The sequence below is a fragment of the Poromitra crassiceps genome, assembly GCF_964638095.1.
Source record: "Poromitra crassiceps genome assembly, chromosome: 26".
Classification (NCBI taxonomy): Eukaryota; Metazoa; Chordata; class Actinopteri; order Beryciformes; family Melamphaidae; genus Poromitra; species Poromitra crassiceps.
Window position 1 is genome coordinate 14819431 of NC_139640.1, and position 23896 is coordinate 14843326.

Genomic DNA, 23896 nt, shown 5'->3' on the forward strand with positions numbered 1-23896 from the left:
TAGGAAGAGGACGTTTGACAGGAAGTGTGGTGCATGCTGCATAGGGCTGGTCCTTGTCCCAAACCGCCAAACCAGAGACTGCACCCAACTCAACATGCCCAAAACAAGAACAAAAAGATATGAAAAATCACCCGTCCCATTCCCCACATCTCTCCTGAATGCCAAATAATATAGAATGAACAGCCCGACACATCACTGCCATAGACTGTTGATAAAATACATGTAATACAGGGATGACAACGTTTTCGTGTGAGATGTGAGGAGTGATGCCTGACGAGTGACGCCGTATTGTGCGATGACTGACGCGTGAGGAGGGAAACGGTAATGCAGGAAGAATGACAGCGTTTTCGTGTGAGGACTGAAGGTGTTTCAGAGCACACTCGACATGGTTTACTATAGGAGACATGACAACTGACAACGCTTACTCTGACGGAGGAGGATGCCCTAAAATGGTTGCCGTACGTTAGGACTTTTCAGCTGCATACATTGAGCTGCATGTTGTGTGATGTCCAGTCAGGACTCAGGTATATCCTTTTTTTATTGTTTCATTTCGGTGTAGTGCCATCAACAATTGGTTGTACACACCCAAGTAAAGAACAAAACAAGGAGGCATAAAGTCACTCTTTGTCCAGTTGCTTGTATATCCCGACAGCTTACCGAAGGAGGTGAATAGTTCTAAAAGAGGAGGAATCGATTTCTCTGGTAGAGATAATTTTACATCGTCGGCGTATAGACTAATGCATGTCTCGATACCTCCGATCTTCAGGCCTTCGATATTTGAATGAGAACGTATTTTTAAGGCAAAGGGGCTTGAGCGCGAGGGCGAAGAGGGCCGGTGAGAGAGGGCAACCCTGCCGGACCGAACGAAGTAGTGGAAACTTGGTCGAGTTATCGCCATTGGTTATAACTGAACATGTTGGACTGGCATATACTGTATGAGCTTTACCCAGGATATAAATGAATCGCCAAATCCGAATTTGTGTAGTGACTCAAACGCATATACGGCCACTCAACCTGGTCACGCTGTTATAGAATAGAAATGTCCATCCTCTATCATGACGCCAGTTGTTATAGAATAGAAATGTCCATCCTCTATCATGACGCCAGTTGTTATAGAATAGAAATGTCCATCCAAAAGGTAAACAGCAAACCAGTTGAAGAAAACCATTTGTGATCAAAAGATGGAGCCAGGAGTCAGAAACCGTCTTAAATGAAGTATTTAACACAGATATATCTACAAGAGATGCACTCTTGTAGATAGATAGATAGATAGATAGATAGATAGATAGATAGATAGATAGATAGATAGATTTATTTTTATTTCTGTGTCATGCACCATATTCATGGTGCCCAGCCCGTCTGGGCTTACAAGACACAAATCATTCAAGTTCAACAATACAAACAAATCAGCAAACAAATCAACAAACAAGCTACAAAAAGCTCAAACATAAACAAGACAGAGTTGTATATTCAGATAAACAACTTCTCCATTCTGAGTTTCTAAGCGCTCCCAATAAACCTGGCCAAACTGAAGACTTCATCTCTGAACAACCATTCCAACTTAGCATCATCTCCTGACCAAAATAGTTCCGGTTTCTTATTTTGCATTAACTGAAATAGAGACAATCTTGGTTCCTCGTATAGCGTACAGTACAATGAAACAAAAAATGAAATTCATCTTCCACAACACCTAATTCACATACAGTACAAAGTCTCTCCTCTTCAGCAATAGAATTGAACCTGCCAACCTCAACCTTTCTTGTATCTTCATGAATGGATGCACAGGCTTTCCTCCTAATGAACAGAAAGTCAGACATACTTATCGGACACACATCAGATGACCAGAGTCCAGAGTGATGCAGAGTCCCCAGCACTCTGGATCTTAACATCACGTCCTGTGTATTTAGAACCAGGACACACATCAGATTACATCTGTCTTGCCACACATTTGAAGGCTAATCTGCAGACAAACTATTTGGTCTTCTGGCTCTGTACAGGACATAGCGACACGGTGACAACAGGGTGCAGTGTGAGCTGCAAATGTGCGCTACAGGCTATCTGAATATGACGTCTATCTATGTATGTACAATAACTATGTGTAACTTAAATGAAAATGTGTATGAATATATATATACAGTGTATATATATATATTTCTTTTTAAATTTCACGATTTGTTATCCCATTTTTATCCCCCTTAGTGCTAATTTTACTTTTATTTATCCTGGTTGCTGCTCCACCCTCTGCCGATCTGGGGAGAGCCGAAACTGGCTCCATGCTTCCTCCCGAGACATGGGCAGTTAGCCAGCCGCTTCTTTTCACCTGACAGGGGAAGCTTCACCGGTAGGACATAGCACGTGGGAGGTTCACGCTATTCCAACCGGTTCCCCTCCCTCCGAACAGGCGCCCTTAACGACCAGAGGAGGAACCACATTAGTGTATGAATATATGAACTAGTGATTGTCCAAATAAAGGCTAATGTGATTTAAATTTCCCCTATGTCTTGTGATCTTCTTGCAGGTTCAAGGTGTACTTCAGCTACAAACTGAACATCGTAGACGCCTGTGTCGTGGTTCTCACACTGGTGGTCACCATGGTCTACACCTTCTCTGACCTGACAGGAACCAGCCTCATCCCCAGGTACTGGCTTTTACCTGCCGTACCAGCGTAAAGCCCAGGGCACACCAATCAAACATTATCCAACAAGCAAGGATTTAAATTGTGGAATCGGACCAAACATCTCCAATCAAGGACAGACAGCCATGGCACACCAAACAAACACCTGTTTCAGACTTTCCCCCCCATTTTCTCTCCTATTGTACTTGGCCAATCTCCCCCTCCGCTGCCCGGGTCACTGCTCAACCCTCTGCCGATCTGGGGAGAGCCATAGACTAGCACCATGCTTCCTCCCACACATGCGCAGTTGCCAGCCACTTATTTTCACCTGACAGCGGGGAGCTTCGCCGGCGGGACGTAGCACGTGGGATGATCACGCTATTCTCATCAGTTCCCTTCCGCCCCGACCAAGTGCCCCCCGACCGACCAGAGGAGGCGCTAGTGCAGTGACCAGGACACATACTCATCTGGCTTTCCCACCCGCAGACACAGCCAATGTATGGATGCCCTGTATGGAGCTAACATGGCGGCGCGAGCGAACCTGCGACCCTCCTGTTGATAGGCAGACAATCTACTGCTAAAGCTGCGTTCACACCGACCTATTAAAGTTTTTCGCTGGCATCGAGTTTACATACAAAGTCAATGCAAATGAGCGATTGAGTGTATATTCGCCCGGGAGAAAAATCGCTGGGCGTCCGAGCGACAGAGACAGAGCGATAGGGAGAAAATTTGCTCGTCGCCCGAGATGAAATATCCCAACTCGAGCGAAATTACGCTGGCATCAGTCGCTCGCTGTTCAACACTGATTGGCTGCCGTGTGAGAGCGAGTCAAGGATCACACTGGCTTGGAACAAACCGCTGGTTTATTGTGTGGCAACAAACCGCATTGACAGCTGATTGACAGGCTGACAGCTGACATGAAGTGAAGTCTGTACTACCGGTATAGAGCTCGCGTTAGGAGCACGCTGATAGGCTTAGCTTGTAAACAACTACGGTGGCTCGTAGTGGACAAATATCATGACATTGCGTAACGTTATAGCCCCCAGATGTCCGTCAATTATTGTGCCTGTTGACGAGCGATTTAAACAGAGCGACAGAGCGATTCCAAAGGGTTGAATCGAGCGACAGAGAGAAAAATAAATATCTCGGTGTGAACACAGCTTTAGTGTAGCAGTAGATTGTACTGCTACACTACCCGGACGCCCACCGTACGCGTTGACTTGTGGTAGTAACCACTAGTACTGTATATATTATTGGTATCTCCTTCAAAGTGTGCTCATCCTTAATGAGATAGCGGGAGTGTGTGTGTTTCCGTTCAATTACTATTTGTTCAATAATATCTTCAAATGGTTTGTTCATTCCTCACCAGGGTGGTGACATTTCTGCGTTCTTTGAGAATAATCATCCTGGTGAGGGTCTTCAGACTAGCATCTCAGAGGAAAGAGCTGGAGAAGGTCACCAGGAGGATGGTGAGCAACATCTAAAAACCATCAATACCAAAACCACATGAAGAATCGTGGATGTCCCACCATGTGTCTCCCACCTCCTCCTCCTCACTGGCTCTTGGTGTTTTTTTTGTTAGGTTTCTGAGAACAAGCGGCGTTATCAGAAGGATGGATTTGACCTGGACCTGACCTACGTCACAGGTAGGAGGTGTGAGACACTGCACACCTGCATCATGCAAAACACATACATGCATGGCAGAATATACAGCAACAATACATCTTGAATGCATCTTCACCCTGACTAGACCGTGTCATCGCCATGTCTTTCCCCTCCTCTGGGAAGCAGTCCTTCTACAGGAATCCAATCAAGGTCAGCAGGTTACACACACACACACACACACACACACGCACACTAGGGCTGTCACTTTTTATTCGAAATTCGAATTTAACTTCGAATGTGGGGGAGGAGGGGCATGTTCGAATGTAATTGACATGTTCGAATTATTAATTTTTTAAAATAAAAACAAAACAAAAAAAACAACAACAACATTGTTTTCTAACTTAGCATCGATGCTAGCGGGATTTACCCAGCTATCGTCATTGCCTGCTTACTGCTGCTTGCTGGTAATGTTAATCCCATGTCAGAAAAAGTCTCCAGATTTGTCGCTAACGTTAGTCTCTTCTGAGAAAGATTGTCTCCAGGGTCTGAAAAGTTGTCTGGAGTTGGATGCAGCCAAGTTTGTGAGGCAGTGTTGTGACTGTGAGCGTCCAAGCTAACACAGCAGCGGAGAGGAGCTGACTGACTGGACCATGAGGACAGCTTTTTTTAATATTCTTTTAATATTTTATATTACATTATATATATTTATACGATGTAACCGGCAGGCGTGGACTGCATAATCGGGCACGTCGGGCCGATGCCCGGTGGCCTGGCCTGCAAAAAAAAAAAAAAATGTAATTAACCAAAATTAACCAATGTTCGAATATATTCGAACATTTTGCAGGCAATTAAAGTTCGTTCAAACTTTATTTTGGGAAAAAGTGCCAGCTCTAACACACGCACACACACACGCACACACACACACACACACACACACACACACACACACACACACACACACACACACACACACACACACACACACACACACACACACACACACTCATCTCCATATGAGCTTGATCCTCTCTCCCTGCTCTCTCCCTCTAGGAGGTAGCCAGGTTCCTGGACACTAAACATGAAGGCCACTATAAAGTGTTCAACCTCTGCAGTGAGTGTGCTCTCCTCTCACAGGTTACATGAGTTCCACTCCAGAGAGAGCCAAAGTCACACCCTCTTCCCGGGTTTGGCACCGTGTTTTATTCCCTATTCATTTTCTCATAGATGTTTGGAAAAATCCTTATAAACAGAGTTTTTACTTGTTCAAATCAAGCGATTCAGCTATATTTAGAATCAGGAGGGACAATAAGATTTCACTCGGACCAGTCCCCCCTGATTATGAATAGAACTAAATCACTTGGTTTGACCAAGTAAAACTTCTCCATCTCCAAAAGGCTCCATCTGGGCCCTTCTTGATCTAACTTCGTTCTCTTTCAAAAAAAAAAAAAAAAAAAAAAAAAACTGCTAACCTAAACTTGTATCACTGTTCCTTCAGAAGTTGTAGTTGTCATAGACCGTGCTCCATAGTTGATTGCTCTATTGCTGACAAAAATGTGTTATTGTAAGTCGCTTTGGATAAAAGCGTCTGCCAAATGACGTAATGTAATGTAATGTAATGTAATGTAAAACCTTTTTTAGAAGCATTTTTCAAAACGTCTATGGAAAATGAATGGGGAATGACATCTCTTAGGCCCCATGTCAAACCTGGAAGAGGGTGTGAATTTGGCTTCTCTCTAGGAGTTCACACAGCATCTCACCCTCATCTTCTGCTCCCAGGTGAGAAAGGCTACGACCCAAAGTTCTTCCACTACCGGGTTGAGCGGGTATTTATAGACGACCACAACGTTCCCTCCTTGGAGTGAGTAGCATTGTCTGTCCCGTTCCTCTGAAGTCATAGTGAAGCACTATGAGATGATAGCCATGATGTTGTCATACTGAAGCACTATGAGATGATGATGATGTCATACTGAAGCACTATGAGATCATATAGCCATGATGATGTCATACTGAAGCACTATGAGATGATAGTCATGATGATGTCATACTGAAGCACTATGAGATGATAGCCATGATGTTGTCATACAAAAGCACTATGAGATGATGATGATGTCATATTGAAGCACTATGAGATGATAGCCATGATGATGTCATACTGTCAACCTAGCTTGTAGTCAAGGGGGGGGGGTGGGGGTCGTTTATGCTCCTAAATAGAAGCATTTCTTTTTAACAATCAACTCTGCAAATTAATCAAATGACTGTTAAGCAGATAAAAGCCTAGTTTTATTTTAGATTTAGAACGTAAACTCTCTATAAAATATAATCCATTTTAATATAACACCAACATTTATTTTTGGCCCATGGCCCTCCATCCAGATTCATTTGTGGCCCTTCATAGGAAAGAATCTGGCCACCTCTGCTTTATAGTGTGCATACATAAGAATAGAAAGACACAGATACAACAAGAAACTCATCCCTGTCTCTCTCTCGTGTGTGTGTGTGTGTGTGTGTGTGTGTGTGTGTGTGTGTGTGTGTGTGTGTGTGTGTGTGTGTGTGTGTGTGTGTGTGTGTGTGTGTGTGTGTGTGTGTGTGTGTGTGTGTGTGTGTGTGTGTGTGTGTGCGCGTGCGCGCGCGCGCGTGTCCTCAGGGACATGCTGAAATACACGGCCAACGTGAGGGACTGGATGTCTGCTGATCCCAAAAACATCATTGCAATTCACTGCAAAGGAGGAAAAGGTGATTTCAGTGATCTGTAAATGTCTTGAATTTGAGTTGATGGTGTGATTTTCAGTCTCAGACTGCCCTCTACTGGCTGAATCAAACATGTGCAGCAGGCAGCAGTGTCATAACGTTGCTGCTGTGATTCACAGGACGCACTGGTACCCTGGTGTGCACCTGGCTGATTGACAGCAACCAGTCTGAGAGCGCACAGGTAGGTCCTCCTCCACTTCTCTGTGTTCCAAACCACCAGTCAGGCAAAACCTTCCTGGTCACCACCAGTGTTGGGGGGTAACTCATTACAAAAGTAACATGTAATATATTACTTTTAGCAGTAACTCAGTAATATAACTTATAACTTATAGGATTTCAGTAATATTATACCAGTTACTTTGTCAAGTTACAAATTGAGTTACATTTTATTAAATCAAAGCACATATTTAAAAAAAGATGCAATCATTTCCTAATCAAACTGTGTGTTTTTATGCAAATAACTACTATAGATGACAATAACAAAAGAAAAGGATAACATTTTGAATTTTGGATTGTTTACACTGATTTCAAGGCGGATTAAATTATTTTTCGGGATGGTGCCGGGGCAGCGATGTCATTCTGCTGCTGCTGTTGTTTTGGTGAAAGTAATGCAAAAGTAGTGTAATAAGTAACAAGTTACTCTACACAGAAAGTAATATTGTAATGTAACTTATTACTTTCACATGAAAGTAACTAGTAATGTGTAGTATATTACATTTTGAAGGTAACTTGCCCAACACTGCATGCATGCATGCACACAAGCATACATAACTACACACTGTGTATAAGAGACACACACAGAAAAGAAGAAAAATACGAAGAAACAGCCACAAAAGTTATATGTAACGGTAACATAATATGTTCTTAATTTATACTATATTTTGTAGTATACCTGTATCCATGTACAGGTCAAGTATTGATCACCTCTAGAAAGGTTTTCCAAACAAGAAAATAACGGAACCAAAGGTCTTGAAAAATACAACCACGGTTATGTTTTTCTAGAGTTAATCTCTCAAGGTTATTTGGTCCAAGAACATCTTAAAAGTAAGAGGAGATTACATTTTCCAAAATAGAAGTATGCATTTTGGCCAGGGTCCAATTGAAAAAGAGATGGAAATCTCAATGTGATTACCCTGGTTAAATAAAGGATAAAAAAAAAATCTTAGCAAAATATGTTATAGTAATTCATATTCTGCATTGTTTTTCATCTACTTGAAAATCAGGCATATCCTTTAGATCAAATTATATTGCTAAAACGAATTGAGTGAATGAATGATTTGGATTCCAGAAACTTTTCAAAAGATTGCATCGCCAAAACAGGTGTTCCGTCTTTAGTTGAGATATTTAGGACAGTTTAGGGACCTTTTGATGGTGACGTCCTTGTGTTCCTCTCTGTCTGTCCACCGTGCAGGACAGTCTGGACTATTTCGGGGAGAGGAGGACAGACAAGAGTCGCAGCTCCAAGTTTCAGGGAGTGGAGACTCCCTCTCAGGTAAAGACAAGACTAGACTCACTCCACACAAACTTAGTTTCAGGGAGTGCAGACTCCCTCTCAGGTAAAGACAAGACTAGACTCACTCCACACAAACTTAGTTTCAGGGAGTGGAGACTCCCTCTCAGGTAAAGACTAGACTCACTCCACACAAGCTTTACACAAGACTTTGCTTCTTCCGGGGTAATCCTCCCAGCCCCCTCCCACCGTTACATTGCTGACATGGACACAACATTGCCCGCCTGCGTCTGTAAACAATGTTTCAAAGCTGCAGGCGAAGGGAGCCAATCACATCCAGCTTGGCCCCAAAAATGTCGCCGATAAATATCCAGAGTTGTTCAAAGAGCAACAGGTTAGCGGATGTGATAGATAACGTTATTACATTCCCTCAGATAAGTCGTCAAAACGAGTGTTATTTCTTTGTGACAAGCAACTTTTTTTTCAGCGTCGGAGTTTGACAAGGAAATGCGCCGAGTACAAGCGCGGCGCAAACTAACGTTAACCAGCTGCAACGATCAGTTTTAGACCGGACCTTGCACTAGTGTTAATTTTGTCGGCTATTTTTTAATTTAGTTTTAGTCTTAAGGTCCTAACACATCGGGAGCATTTTTTCCGTGCGATTAATTCGCACGTCAATAATATTTTCCGAACCTATATCAGTCAATGCAACCGTGCATACCAGCAGCGAAGTTTCGCTGAGCGTTATTGCGGTGTTTATTTTTTCGAACCACGGTCGATTTATCAGAAATTCGCTTCCAACGTGTACACATCTGTGGCTGTGATTGACAGGTGGGTCAAAACTCGCATCGCAATTTCGTGCCGTATATTCGCATCGCTCTTGATGTGTAAGGACCTTTAGTCTCGTGTTAAATGTCCTTGTTAGTCTTTATCATATTTAGTCAACCTCATCCTGTTTTTATTTAGTCACGTTTTAGTCGACTAAAAGTTTGAGCATTTTAGTCTCAGCTTAGTCAAATAAAACCATAAGTATTTTAGTCTAGTTTTAGTCAACGAAAACTGTTCACATTTAGTCTAGTTTTAGTCAACGAAAACTGTTGAATCTGCTGATGCGCTTGCACTAGTAATGGTAATGCTAGCTAATGCTGACTCTGCCCACCCGGGCCAGTGTCGGCGTGCGCGGGTAGCAACAATCATATTTAGTCAACCTCATCCTCTTTTTGTTTAGTCAAGTTTTAGTCGACTAAACGTTTGAGTATTTTAGTCTCGTCTTAGTCAATGAAACTAAAAGTCCGAACATTTTAGTCTCGTTTTAGTCTTGTGGAAAAAGGTAGTCGACTAACATTTTTTGGTCATAGTTTTCGTCGACAAAATTAACACTACCATGCACCCATCATCATTTTACAGTGGGGCATTAAAAAATGGAATTGCAATTTTTATTTTTTTTGCGGGCCGCAAGTTGAGTATCACTGCGCTGGTGCAGCGACCAGGACTACCCCACCGGCTTCCCACCCACAGACACGGCCAATTGTGCTTGTATGGACGCCCGACCAAGCTGGAGGTAACGCCGGGGTCTCGAACCTGAGACCCTCATGTTGGTAGGCAGGGAATCTACCGCTGCACTACCCGGACGCCCTAAAACGCTTTTTATTAAGGATTTTACGATTTATATGACACAGAAAAAGTGTGTGTTTCGTGTGTGTGTGTGTGTGTGTGTGTGTGTGTGTGTGCGTGTGTGTGTGCGTGTGCGTACCTCAGAGCAGGTACGTGGGATACTACGAAGTCATGAAGACAAAGTTCAACAGACAGCTGCCTCCACCTCAGAGCCTCAGGATCAAGAGCATCCACATCCACTCTATAGCAGGTAACTCTATATCCACTCTATAACAGGTAACTCTATATCCACTCTATAACAGGTAACTCTATATCCACTCTATAACAGGTAACTCTATATCCACTCTATAACAGGTAACTCTATATCCACTCTATAACATGTGACTCTATATCCACTCTATAGCAGGTAACTCTATATCCTCTCTATAACAGGTAACTCTATATCCACTCTATAGCAGGTAACTCTATATCCACTCTATAACAGGTAACTCTATATCCACTCTATAACAGGTAACTCTATATCCACTCTATAACAGGTAACTCTATATCCTCTCTATAACAGGTAACTCTATATCCACTCTATAACAGGTAACTCTATATCCACTCTATAGCAGGTAACTCTATATCCACTCTATAACAGGTGACTATATCCACTCTATAGCAGGTAACTCTATATCCACTCTATAACAGGTAACTCTATATCCACTCTATAACAGGTAACTCTATATCCACTCTATAACAGGTAACTCTATATCCACTCTATAACAGGTAACTCTATATCCACTCTATAACAGGTAACTCTATATCCTCTCTATAACATGTAACTCTATATCCTCTCTATAACAGGTAACTCTATATCCACTCTATAACAGGTAACTCTATATCCACTCTATAACAGGTAACTCTATATCCACTCTATAACAGGTAACTCTATAGCCACTCTATAGCAGGTAACTATATATCCACTCTATAGCAGGTAACTCTATATCCTCTCTATAACAGGTAACTCTATATCCACTCTATAGCAGGTAACTCTATATCCTCTCTATAACAGGTAACTCTATATCCACTCTATAGCAGGTAACTCTATATCCACTCTATAGCAGGTAACTCTATATCCACTCTATAGCAGGTAACTCTATATCCACTCTATAGCAGGTAACTCTATATCCTCTCTATAACAGGTAACTCTATATCCACTCTATAACAGGTAACTCTATATCCACTCTATAGCAGGTAACTCTATATCCACTCTATAACAGGTAACTCTATATCCACTCTATAGCAGGTAACTATATATCCACTCTATAACAGGTAACTATATCCACTCTATAGCAGGTAACTCTATATCCACTCTATAGCAGGTAACTCTATATCCACTCTATAGCAGGTAACTCTATATCCACTCTATAGCAGGTAACTATAAATGATAAAAAATCCAAACAGAGATACCTGTTTTTGCAAATGAACTCTTCATCTGCTCTCTGTTGCTTTCCAGGCGTGGGTCGAGGTGACGGCAGCGATCTCAAGGTGAAGATCATCGTGAAGAAAGAGTTGGTATTTCAATGCATATGCGCCAAACTGGAGAACTGCACAGTAAGTCTTACACAATCAAGTCAGTACAAACACAAACACAAGCATTGATTAACGTATGGATTGTCTGATTGATTGATTGAGTGGTGCTTGTTTTGCAGGTATTTCCTGATGTGGGCTGTAATAAGGTGGTGATCAGCCTACAGAACGGGCCTGTTGTTGACGGGGACGTGAAAGTCATGTTTGAGTCCAGTGCTGTGAGTGTGTGCATGTACAGCTGTGGAAAAAGAACGTTTGTGTTTGACTCCAGTACTGTGTAGGGTTGTCAAAAATAACCGATTATAAGATTCATCGCGATGCGAACGTGCACGATTCTGCATTGATTCACAAATGTCAAAAATCGATTATTTAAAAAAATAATAATAATAATAATCGAATAAAATATAATGGAAGTACATGCAGTTGTTTATTTGGATCATAATACAATGCAATTCCAAATGCACTTTTATTTTAAAAGTAGCCACACAGTGAGAAAAAGAAAGTGAGAAAAAATAAATCATGTATTGGGGGAAAAAAGTGATGCATCGATTTAAGATGCATCGAGATGCATCGATAATCGTAATCGAATCGAATCGTGAGGCCAGTGAAGATTCACAGCCCTAATACTGTGATTGAGTGCGTTTACATGCAAACAATAAACGGATAACTGAGAATAATCAGGTAACTGGCAATAATCTGATTTCCACGTTTACATGCACTTAGTAAATAGCGGGAACTCACCTCAAAGTGCGCGAGTGGACATTGACGGCAACGAATAAACCTGATGACTCAGCAGTAATCTAGGTGTGTTTAAACCTGATGACTCAGCAGTAACCCAGGTGTGTTTAAACCTGATGACTCAGCAGTAACCTAGGTGTGTTTAAACCTGATGACTCAGCAGTAACCCAGGTGTGTTTAAACCTGATGACTCAGCAGTAACCTAGGTGTGTTTAAACCTGATGACTCAGCAGTAACCCAGGTGTGTTTAAACCTGATGACTCAGCAGTAACCTAGGTGTGTTTAAACCTGATGACTCAGCAGTAACCTAGGTGTGTTTAAACCTGATGACTCAGCAGTAACCTAGGTGTGTTTAAACCTGATGACTCAGCAGTAACCCAGGTGTGTTTAAACCTGATGACTCAGCAGTAACCCAGGTGTGTTTAAACCTGATGACTCAGCAGTAACCTAGGTGTGTTTAAACCTGATGACTCAGCAGTAACCTAGGTGTGTTTAAACCTGATGACTCAGCAGTAACCTAGGTATGTTTAAACCTGATGACTCAGCAGTAACCTGTTTAAACCTGATGACTCAGCAGTAACCTGTTTAAACCTGATGACTCAGCAGTAACCTGGGTGTGTTTAAACCTGATGACTCAGCAGTAACCCAGGTGTGTTTAAACCTGATGACTCAGCAGTAACCTGTTTAAACCTGATGACTCAGCAGTAACCTAGGTGTGTTTAAACCTGATGACTCAGCAGTAACCTAGGTGTGTTTAAACCTGATGACTCAGCAGTAACCTAGGTGTGTTTAAACCTGATGACTCAGCAGTAACCTAGGTGTGTTTAAACCTGATGACTCAGCAGTAATCTAGGTGTGTTTAAACCTGATGACTCAGCAGTAACCCAGGTGTGTTTAAACCTGATGACTCAGCAGTAACCTAGGTGTGTTTAAACCTGATGACTCAGCAGTAACCTAGGTGTGTTTAAACCTGATGACTCAGCAGTAACCTGTTTAAACCTGATGACTCAGCAGTAACCTGTTTAAACCTGATGACTCAGCAGTAACCTGGGTGTGTTTAAACCTGATGACTCAGCAGTAACCCAGGTGTGTTTAAACCTGATGACTCAGCAGTAACCTGTTTAAACCTGATGACTCAGCAGTAACCTGTTTAAACCTGATGACTCAGCAGTAACCTGGGTGTGTTTAAACCTGATGACTCAGCAGTAACCCAGGTGTGTTTAAACCTGATGACTCAGCAGTAACCTAGGTGTGTTTAAACCTGATGACTCAGCAGTAACCTAGGTGTGTTTAAACCTGATGACTCAGCAGTAATCTAGGTGTGTTTAAACCTGATGACTCAGCAGTAATCTAGGTGTGTTTAAACCTGATGACTCAGCAGTAACCTAGGTGTGTTTAAACCTGATGACTCAGCAGTAACCTAGGTGTGTTTAAACCTGATGACTCAGCAGTAACCTAGGTGTGTTTAAACCTGATGACTCAGCAGTAACCTAGGTGTGTTTAAACCTGATGACTCAGCAGTAACCTAGGTGTGTTTAAACCTGATGACTCAGCAGTAACCTAGGTGTGTTTAAACCTGATGACTCAGCAGTAACCTAGGTGTGTTTAAACCTGATGACTCAGCAGTAACCTAGGTGTGTTTAAACCTGATGACTCAGCAGTAACCTAGGTGTGTTTAAACCTGATGACTCAGCAGTAATCTAGGTGTGTTTAAACCTGATGACTCAGCAGTAATCTAGGTGTGTTTAAACCTGATGACTCAGCAGTAACCTAGGTGTGTTTAAACCTGATGACTCAGCAGTAACCTAGGTGTGTTTAAACCTGATGACTCAGCAGTAATCTAGGTGTGTTTAAACCTGATGACTCAGCAGTAACCTAGGTGTGTTTAAACCTGATGACTCAGCAGTAACCTAGGTGTGTTTAAACCTGATGACTCAGCAGTAACCTAGGTGTGTTTAAACCCGATGACTCAGCAGTAACCTAGGTGTGTTTAAACCCGATGACTCAGCAGTAACCTAGGTGTGTTTAAACCTGATGACTCAGCAGTAACCTAGGTGTGTTTAAACCTGATGACTCAGCAGTAACCTAGGTGTGTTTAAACCTGATGACTCAGCAGTAACCTAGGTGTGTTTAAACCTGATGACTCAGCAGTAACCTAGGTGTGTTTAAACCTGATGACTCAGCAGTAACCTAGGTGTGTTTAAACCTGATGACTCAGCAGTAACCTAGGTGTGTTTAAACCTGATGACTCAGCAGTAACCTAGGTGTGTTTAAACCTGATGACTCAGCAGTAACCTAGGTGTGTTTAAACCTGATGACTCAGCAGTAACCTAGGTGTGTTTAAACCTGATGACTCAGCAGTAATCTAGGTGTGTTTAAACCTGATGACTCAGCAGTAACCCAGGTGTGTTTAAACCTGATGACTCAGCAGTAACCTAGGTGTGTTTAAACCTGATGACTCAGCAGTAACCTAGGTGTGTTTAAACCTGATGACTCAGCAGTAACCTGTTTAAACCTGATGACTCAGCAGTAACCTGTTTAAACCTGATGACTCAGCAGTAACCTGGGTGTGTTTAAACCTGATGACTCAGCAGTAACCCAGGTGTGTTTAAACCTGATGACTCAGCAGTAACCTGTTTAAACCTGATGACTCAGCAGTAACCTGTTTAAACCTGATGACTCAGCAGTAACCTGGGTGTGTTTAAACCTGATGACTCAGCAGTAACCCAGGTGTGTTTAAACCTGATGACTCAGCAGTAACCTGTTTAAACCTGATGACTCAGCAGTAACCTAGGTGTGTTTAAACCTGATGACTCAGCAGTAACCTAGGTGTGTTTAAACCTGATGACTCAGCAGTAACCTAGGTGTGTTTAAACCTGATGACTCAGCAGTAACCTAGGTGTGTTTAAACCTGATGACTCAGCAGTAACCTAGGTGTGTTTAAACCTGATGACTCAGCAGTAACCTAGGTGTGTTTAAACCTGATGACTCAGCAGTAATCTAGGTGTGTTTAAACCTGATGACTCAGCAGTAATCTAGGTGTGTTTAAACCTGATGACTCAGCAGTAACCTAGGTGTGTTTAAACCTGATGACTCAGCAGTAACCTAGGTGTGTTTAAACCTGATGACTCAGCAGTAACCTAGGTGTGTTTAAACCTGATGACTCAGCAGTAACCTAGGTGTGTTTAAACCTGATGACTCAGCAGTAACCTAGGTGTGTTTAAACCTGATGACTCAGCAGTAACCTAGGTGTGTTTAAACCTGATGACTCAGCAGTAACCTAGGTGTGTTTAAACCTGATGACTCAGCAGTAACCTAGGTGTGTTTAAACCTGATGACTCAGCAGTAACCTAGGTGTGTTTAAACCTGATGACTCAGCAGTAATCTAGGTGTGTTTAAACCTGATGACTCAGCAGTAATCTAGGTGTGTTTAAACCTGATGACTCAGCAGTAACCTAGGTGTGTTTAAACCTGATGACTCAGCAGTAACCTAGGTGTGTTTAAACCTGATGACTCAGCAGTAATCTAGGTGTGTTTAAACCTGATGACTCAGCAGTAACCTAGGTGTGTTTAAACCTGATGACTCAGCAGTAACCTAGGTGTGTTTAAACCTGATGACTCAGCAGTAACCTAGGTGTGTTTAAACCCGATGACTCAGCAGTAACCTAGGTGTGTTTAAACCCGATGACTCAGCAGTAACCTAGGTGTGTTTAAACCTGATGACTCAGCAGTAACCTAGGTGTGTTTAAACCTGATGACTCAGCAGTAACCTAGGTGTGTTTAAACCTGATGACTCAGCAGTAACCTAGGTGTGTTTAAACCTGATGACTCAGCAGTAACCTAGGTGTGTTTAAACCTGATGACTCAGCAGTAACCTAGGTGTGTTTAAACCTGATGACTCAGCAGTAACCTAGGTGTGTTTAAACCTGATGACTCAGCAGTAACCTAGGTGTGTTTATGGGTTTTCTCATAACCTGATAACGGCCTTTATCTGATAAAGGATGCTGTTTACATGACACTCGAATAATCAGATAACTAGAGAGATCCGCTAATAAACAGTTTATTAGTGTGCATGTAAACGCAATCAGTGTGTGTGTGTGTTTGTGTGTGTGTGTAGCTGTGGAATAGGAAGTTTGTGTTTGAGTCCAGTGCTGTGTGTGTGTGTGTGTGTGTGTGTGTGTGTGTGTGTGTACAGCTGTGGAATAGGAAGTGTGTGTTTGTGTTTGAGTCCAGTGCTGTGTGTGTGTGTGTGTGTGTGTGTGTGTGTGTGTGTGTGTGTGTGTGTGTGTGTGTACAGCTGTGGAATAGGAAGTGTGTGTTTGTGTTTGAGTCCAGTGCTGTGAGTGTGTGTGTGTGTGTGTGTGTGTGTGTGTGTGTGTGTGTGTGTGTGTGTGTGTGTGTGTGTGTGTGTGTGTGTGTGTGTGTGTGTGTGTGTGTGTGTGTGCAGCTGTGGAATAGGAAGTGTGTGTTTGGCAGGACTGTAGCCCTAACATGCTTCATGCCTCGTCTTCTGTCATGACCAGGGTCTGCCCAAAGGATACGAAGACTGCCCTTTCTACTTCTGGTTCAACACCTCCTTCATGGAGGAGAACAAGTATGTTTCCGTCTCTCCAGCACAATATCTTAAAATAGTGTGTTTCTGCACTTTTAAAGTTCAGCTGTTATTTTGTATACAACCTTAGACAACAGTTAGTTCCGGACCGGTCGAGTAATTTGATTGGACAGGAGGCATTCCATGAGTATTATTGGCCTTCACACTTCTTCACGTGTGTTTTAATATAAACAGTTGTTTGGCAGGAAGGGATATTTTGTCTCAAATTACCATTAGCATTGTTTATAGAACTATAAAAGCAATCTCACACTCGAGCTTATGCTGTTATACTGTCAAATCTGCCAAAACACACATCTCACGCCGCCAAAATACATGTTGTGCTTCGGATACTCACCACACGATGAAATATTAATCCAAAATGCACATAATCTGTCTTTTTGGAAGGAAAAGAGATCGGCGGCCATGTTTGGAAAGTAGTGCCGGCTACCTCTTTTCCTTCCAAAAAGACAGATTATGTGCATTTTGGATTAATATTTCATCGTGTGGTGAGTATCCAAAGCACAACATGTATTTTGGCACCGTGAGATGTGTGTTTTGGCAGATTTTTAACAGCTGTACCATTAGCCTCCATTCTATGGCGATAATTACTAACTTCACGACTGTAGCTCACTGTAAACTGATGAGCTAAACTTCCAAAAAAGTGATGTATCCCTTTAACTTATCCTTCGTTTGTTCTTGATTTTACTATATGCAAATAAAATAAACGAATAAACGAATATGAAAGTATACACACTCCAATTTAAATTGTTTTTATTAATAAATACTGTGTTGTGTTCAAAATAAAAAAGGGCCACCTGGCTGCCTGCACATAGAGCAAGGCAGTTGCCGTGCAATGTAACAGGCTATCTCCGGTTTAGCTAGTAAATTTGGTAGTTGTAAATAGGCCAGCACAATATGAGGAAAATCTGCGATGTGCAATAACATTGTTCAATATAGCGATGACGATACGACTTGCGACAAATAAACAAATATTAAAGTATGCATATTAGCTATACAGTTCCTATGTCTTTCTGCTTTAATAATGGTAACATAGACCCCAAACATAGCCTATGCCCACTGAATAAAGAAATGAAATACATAGGGATGCACCGATATGAAAATTTTGGCCGATGCCGATAACCGATATTAACATTGCTGTTATGGCCGATAACCGATATTTACCGATGTCGATATGATCTGTAGAAAACCACATTTTTATGATCATCACATTTTGTACATACTGAAAAACACATGTTAACACTGAATTTGAAAAAGTTATGCATTTCTTTATTTGCAAAGCCTTTGGAAAAGCCCATAAATCATAGATTTACTGCATTATTTCATATCAATGTGAAGAATTTGGCTGATAATGATAACCGGTATTAACATTGCAACATCTGACCGATACCGATATGACCGATGTGTTAAAAAATGACCAACATCGGCCGATACCGATATGATTGCCGATATATCGTGCATCCCTAGAAATACACACTGACTCTAGCTGAAACTACACACAGCGTGTTTGGGCTTTGGCAGAGGGGCGGAGCGCACTGTTGCAAGGGAAAGGTGTACGCTGGATTTACAACACAAGACAAAATGATCAGATGCTGAGTGGGAATGCATGATGCATGTAAATAAAACCACCTTTGTTATTCATTGCGTTTCAGGCAGTCTTTGCGATGTGTTTTTTGCGCATATTGCGATGACGATGAAAACACGATCAATTGTGCAGCCCTAGTTGTAAAACACAATTCTCTCAGGAACCGAGCAGCACTGCTTGAACGCCCTTCTCAGACACGGAGTGATACTGAATTTTGCAAAGCAATGACGTCATAGCCGTGGGACACGCTCAATATAGCACGACAATGATCCAATCAGATCGCTTGATTTGATGTACCGTAAATTCCGGACTATAAGCCGCACCTTTTTTCCCGTTTTTTGGCCTTTTTTGGCCCCTGCGGCTTATATAACGGTGCGGCTTATCTATGGATTTTTTCAAAAAAAAAAAAAAAAATCTCTCTTTTTTAGCACTCTTTCTAACTATAATTCCTATATAACTATAATAAGTTTTAATTTCCTCTCTTGCCCTCTTTTCACCACACTGTATGACACTGTATGACACTGTGTGCACTGTAAAAAACAACACAGGTGGTGTTGTGTTATGTTGTTTTGTTGAAATGTTAATAAATGGGAGCTTCCTCAAACAGCCATCTCTTTCCCGACAATCCCCTCTGTGCATGAACCCTTAAATATGGTAATTAAACATTAAAACACAAAAAAAAAAAAAAAAAAAAAAATACCATTAATACCCGCGGCTTATAGTCCGGTGCGGCTTATATAAGAAAAAAATAGTCAACTTTGCAGGTGCGGCTTATACACCGGTGCGGCTTATAGTCCGGAATTTACGGTACCCATTTTATAATAGCATACCGTGTAATGAATATCATGTGATGTTGCTTAAGTCACAAATGTAACAAAATGATTTAATTTGATTAGGGATGTTCGATATTGGCTTTTTTACCGATATCCGATATCCGATAATGTCCAACTCTTAATTTCCGATACCGATATCAACCGATATCAACCGATACCGATATAAGCGGGCTTTTTTTCCACCAAAATTTCACGTAACAAGTTACATAATGTAGCTTAATGTAGCTGAAGAGTTTAATATATAATATGCATGTTGTGTTAAAGTTGTAAGTGTTAGAGAAGCGAGCTTGTGACCAGAAGGTTGTCGGTTCAATTCCCGGGACCGGCAGGATAAATCTGGGTGGGGAAAGTGAAAAGGCAGCGCTTGCCCCTCCCTCATTACCACCACTGAGGTGCCCTTGAGCAAGGCCCTTAACCCCAACCGCTCCAGTGGAGCTGCTCAGTGGCCAACAGATCAGACTGTGGTTGTACTGGTCAGCTTTCAGGTATGAATGTGTGTGTGAATGTGAACAGGGCACTCCTGAAAAAGAGAGCATTGCTCTCAGTGAGACTCCCCCTGTATTTAAAAAAAAAAAAAAAAAAAAAAAAATGATCGGCATGAAAACCGATACCGATATTTTCCGATATCGATTTTTTTATGCTAATCAAGTTCAAGTTCAAGTTCAAGTTTATTCATATGTCCCAGAAGGGCACTTTGGGTTGCAGCAGAGCAAAAAACAAAACAGTCATAAAATCACACAAGACTCGAAATAAAACATGAAAACAAAGTGCAGACACAAATAGACCATAAAACTATAAAAACCATAAAAGACCATAAAACCATAAAAACAAAATGGAGACACAATAGACCACGACATAGTGCAAAGTAAGTTCAGTTCAAAAGTGCCAGTGTAGTTTAAAGTGCATTAGAGACCGATAAGTGCAAAATACAAGGCAGTCTAAGAAGGAGACTTAGCCACACAGCGCTACATATTACAGAAAGTAAATGCTACAATATAACTATTGTATGGTAGAACATAAATAAATAAAAACATCAGATGGATGTTACATTACTGTATGTTCTCTTAAGTAGCATTTAAAGCTCGAATTGAAGCAGGCACAAAGGAATTCCTATATCTATTTTTCTTGGCCAAGGGAGCACGAAGACGAAGGCCAGATGGAAGCAGCTCATATTCAGAGCACAGCGGATGGGCATTGTCTGAGCAGATAGCCCTTGCTTTTTTCAGCAACTGCATGTTGAAAATGTGGTCTAGGCTCCTAAAATGGATTCCGGCAATTTTTGAAGCCGTTTTCACGATTCTCCCTAGGGAGTTCCTATTCTTGATGTCGAGGCTGCCATACCAGCAAGCAATAGAGAAGGTGATCACCGATTCAATGAAAGCACTGTAGAACAATTTCATCAAGGTCTTGTCTACCTGGAATTTGGCAAGTTTCCGGAGACAAAAAAGGCGCTGCTGACCCCTTTTGCACAGCGACTCTAATATCGGCCGATAATATCGGTAGGCCGATAATATCGGACATCCCTAAATTTGATTGATGACTATTATAACTATGTGCTCCACAGGCTGTTTCTATCTAGGGAGGAGCTGGACAACCCACACAAACCCAAGACATGGGACCTCTACAAGGAGGACTTTGGAGTCACCATGTTCTTCTCAGACCCTGAATAAAAAGCCATTAGAAAGAGGAGGAGGAGGTTCTATCAAGCACAGGTGTTCACAAGTGAAGATGGCATGTTACACTTGTTTCTAAGTGTAATGATGGGAGGAAAATGATAAATGAACATTAACTCAAGAAATGCATAAGGGCTGCATACTGATATAGACCGTGTGTAGTGTTTGGCGGCATCTAGTGGAATAAAATGTGCGGATTTGGCAGAAATGTAATTTAACATTCGAAAGTACGTTTTAAATGGTGTATTACTCCCATGAAAATAATAATCATGTTTTCCTTACTTTAGAATGACCCCTTTATATCTACATAGGAGCGGGTCCCTCCATGGAAACTGCCATGTTGAATTCAATGTGCTGTAATGGTATTCAGTCGGTTGCAATCTGCATCCTCGCCACTAGATGCCACCAAAGATTACACACAGCACATTTAACAGTGTTAGCAAACACTACAAATGCTAGACAGCTCAAGTCCAAGAGAAGGGGAAGGTGAATAGTGGATGCTCAAATTGAGCAATCATATTACACTGAAAGAAACGGAGTCAGTATGTCAGCATCTATAGGCAAATCCATAAGTCAAGAGAAGAGAGACAAGGCATTCATTCTCCTATAGCTATATATATATATATATATATATATATATAGCTATACAGTACACTTCATAGATGCAACCACAATACATCTAGTTTGAAGCCAAAGTATGCAGTGTATGTGCATACTGTGTGGGTTTCACACTGCAGAAAACAATGATTCAGGAAGTTCACTTCTGATTTGTTTACAGAAAACATGATTGGTGTTAATTGCTTGTTGATTTTAAATTTTATTTTCAATTTTTTAATAGAGCAGTCCACAAACAAGACAAAACAAACAGGCTCAGGCACAGGAAAAGAAAAGAAAGAAAAAACATACAAATATCAACATTCAATATTCGATATTACAATAAGGCACATATGTGCTTATAAGAAATGTACATGGGATCCCCCGCGATCCAGCCAGGCGAGTCACCCGTCGCCCCTAACCTCATCGAGGTAGGCTAGAAACGGCTCCCAGATCGGTAGAAATTGTTTAAGCGAGTTGGTTCTCAGGAACCTGAGCCTCTCCATCCGTATAACAGAGATAATGTCTTATCAACCACAATTGAAAAGGAGGTGAAGAGGTAGCCTGGGTAAACCCAGCCTCCACGTGACCTGCTCTCAGAGAGCAGGTCACGAGAGGGGGGCTTCCATTCCTTCAAGGTGTTAATTGTTATGAACATAAAGACTATGTATTGACAGATGACCATAGAAAATATTCATAGATGTTAGGGGGAAGAGTACAGCTAGAGAACAGATCATTGTTTCCAATGAACCATCGGATGCCTTTGTGATTGGTCACTATGTCCTAGATGACATTAAAACATTTGAAAAATAATTGGAAAACACTTTTCCCCTGATGAAAGCATAATGCTGAAACAAGCTGTTTTCCACTTTGAGGATATCGAGTGTTTTCGTCTGCCCTCATCCATTTCTTGATTATTTGATTGCCCCAATGATCCCATTTTGAACAAGCTGAGCTGACCACTATGAAACTGGCTATTTTTGTGATGTTCTGCAGAACTAGACTGTATATTGAACTGTCCATGAATGAAGGCTTTCAGATCAGGACTGAGATGTCGTCAGTGAGGCAATGCGTTGCGCAGCGTGTAAAATAAAATAAAAACTACAAAGAAACGGAAACCACAGAGCAGCACAGCAGCAGCAGACAGGATGCCAGTTGGAAGTGAGAAACTGATGTGTAAAGTTGACTCTTGACTCATAAGGGTACAAAAATGGGAAGTCGCACAGCTAATGGAATCTTAACTTGATTCATTCCAGCAGCACCGTGAGCACACTGCTCCAGTCCGGAGCCAGTATTTGCCAATCCATGATTTACCTCTTGCACTGAGCTTAGACATCTGCATGTGCTACACTTGTTTTCATATGAGGTTTGTTTGTGGTGTGTTTCTGAGAAAATGGACTACTTTGATATGAGGGATGTTGTAGAATATTGGCCTTAGGGATGCACCGATCCACATTTTTGCACTTCCGATCCGATTCCGATACCTGAATTTGGATATCTGCCGATACTGATATTATTCCGATACCGATATTTTTCTTGAATATACAGTATAGGCAAAGATTTGACCATTTAAAGATTTATTTTTTTAAATATACCTTGCAAAAAGTAGACAAAATTAAGAAAATATACAAGGCAAAGAAGGATACTATTATCAGTGTTGGGCAAGTTACTTTCAAAATGTAATGTACTACATGGGTGATTATCGGAAAACTTGCCATTTTATGTATCTGGAACAACATTCCTCTGTAAATCTGAATAAACAACAAATAAGCAATAAAACATTTTATAATGTTATGTAATGTGTCTGTTATGTATAATGGGGGGGGGGGGGGAGGGGGTTCCAGTAGACTATTGTGACACCTTCCCCTAAAGCCTAAAGAGTAAATGTGGAGTGACACCAGAGTTTTAGCACAGGTTTAAGCAACCACCACCACCACCACGCAAGCTGACCGTCCTGATTGTACCTGAAGGAAGCCTCACTTTCATGTGATCGAGAGACATACAGAGACAGTGAGAGAGAGCGAGACTAAGAGAGTTCGGCCAAAATCCCGCTGCAAAAAGTTTGACCTGTCTGGTTTTAAAAATGTTACATTTCAGCTGTCAATCAACATAAAGCTGGTGTGTGTGGGGGGGGGGGGGGGGGGTTCCAAAAGACTATTGTGACACCTTGCCCTAAAGCCTAAAGAGTAAATGTGGCGTGACACCAGAGGTTTAGCGCAGGTTTAAGCAACCACCACCACCACCCAAGCTGACTGTCCTGA

At 41.6% G+C, this 23896-nt stretch overlaps 1 protein-coding gene across 1 annotated transcript in view; it reads left to right on the forward strand.

Moving 5' to 3' along the window:
- The window catches only part of tpte (transmembrane phosphatase with tensin homology), a 26565-nt gene extending 3174 nt beyond the window's left edge, over positions 1 to 23391 (forward strand). The window contains exons 6-19 of the mRNA XM_083661297.1: positions 2519 to 2638; positions 3984 to 4083; positions 4197 to 4260; positions 4365 to 4429; positions 5270 to 5330; positions 5996 to 6077; positions 6864 to 6952; positions 7087 to 7148; positions 8379 to 8459; positions 10176 to 10281; positions 11530 to 11627; positions 11726 to 11821; positions 16865 to 16935; positions 20933 to 23391. Coding sequence (XP_083517423.1) covers positions 2519 to 2638; positions 3984 to 4083; positions 4197 to 4260; positions 4365 to 4429; positions 5270 to 5330; positions 5996 to 6077; positions 6864 to 6952; positions 7087 to 7148; positions 8379 to 8459; positions 10176 to 10281; positions 11530 to 11627; positions 11726 to 11821; positions 16865 to 16935; positions 20933 to 21038 — 1201 coding nt within the window. The 3' untranslated portion in view covers positions 21039 to 23391. The remainder of the gene's footprint in view (positions 1 to 2518; positions 2639 to 3983; positions 4084 to 4196; positions 4261 to 4364; positions 4430 to 5269; positions 5331 to 5995; positions 6078 to 6863; positions 6953 to 7086; positions 7149 to 8378; positions 8460 to 10175; positions 10282 to 11529; positions 11628 to 11725; positions 11822 to 16864; positions 16936 to 20932) is intronic.
- The last annotated feature ends 505 nt before the right edge of the window (positions 23392 to 23896 follow it).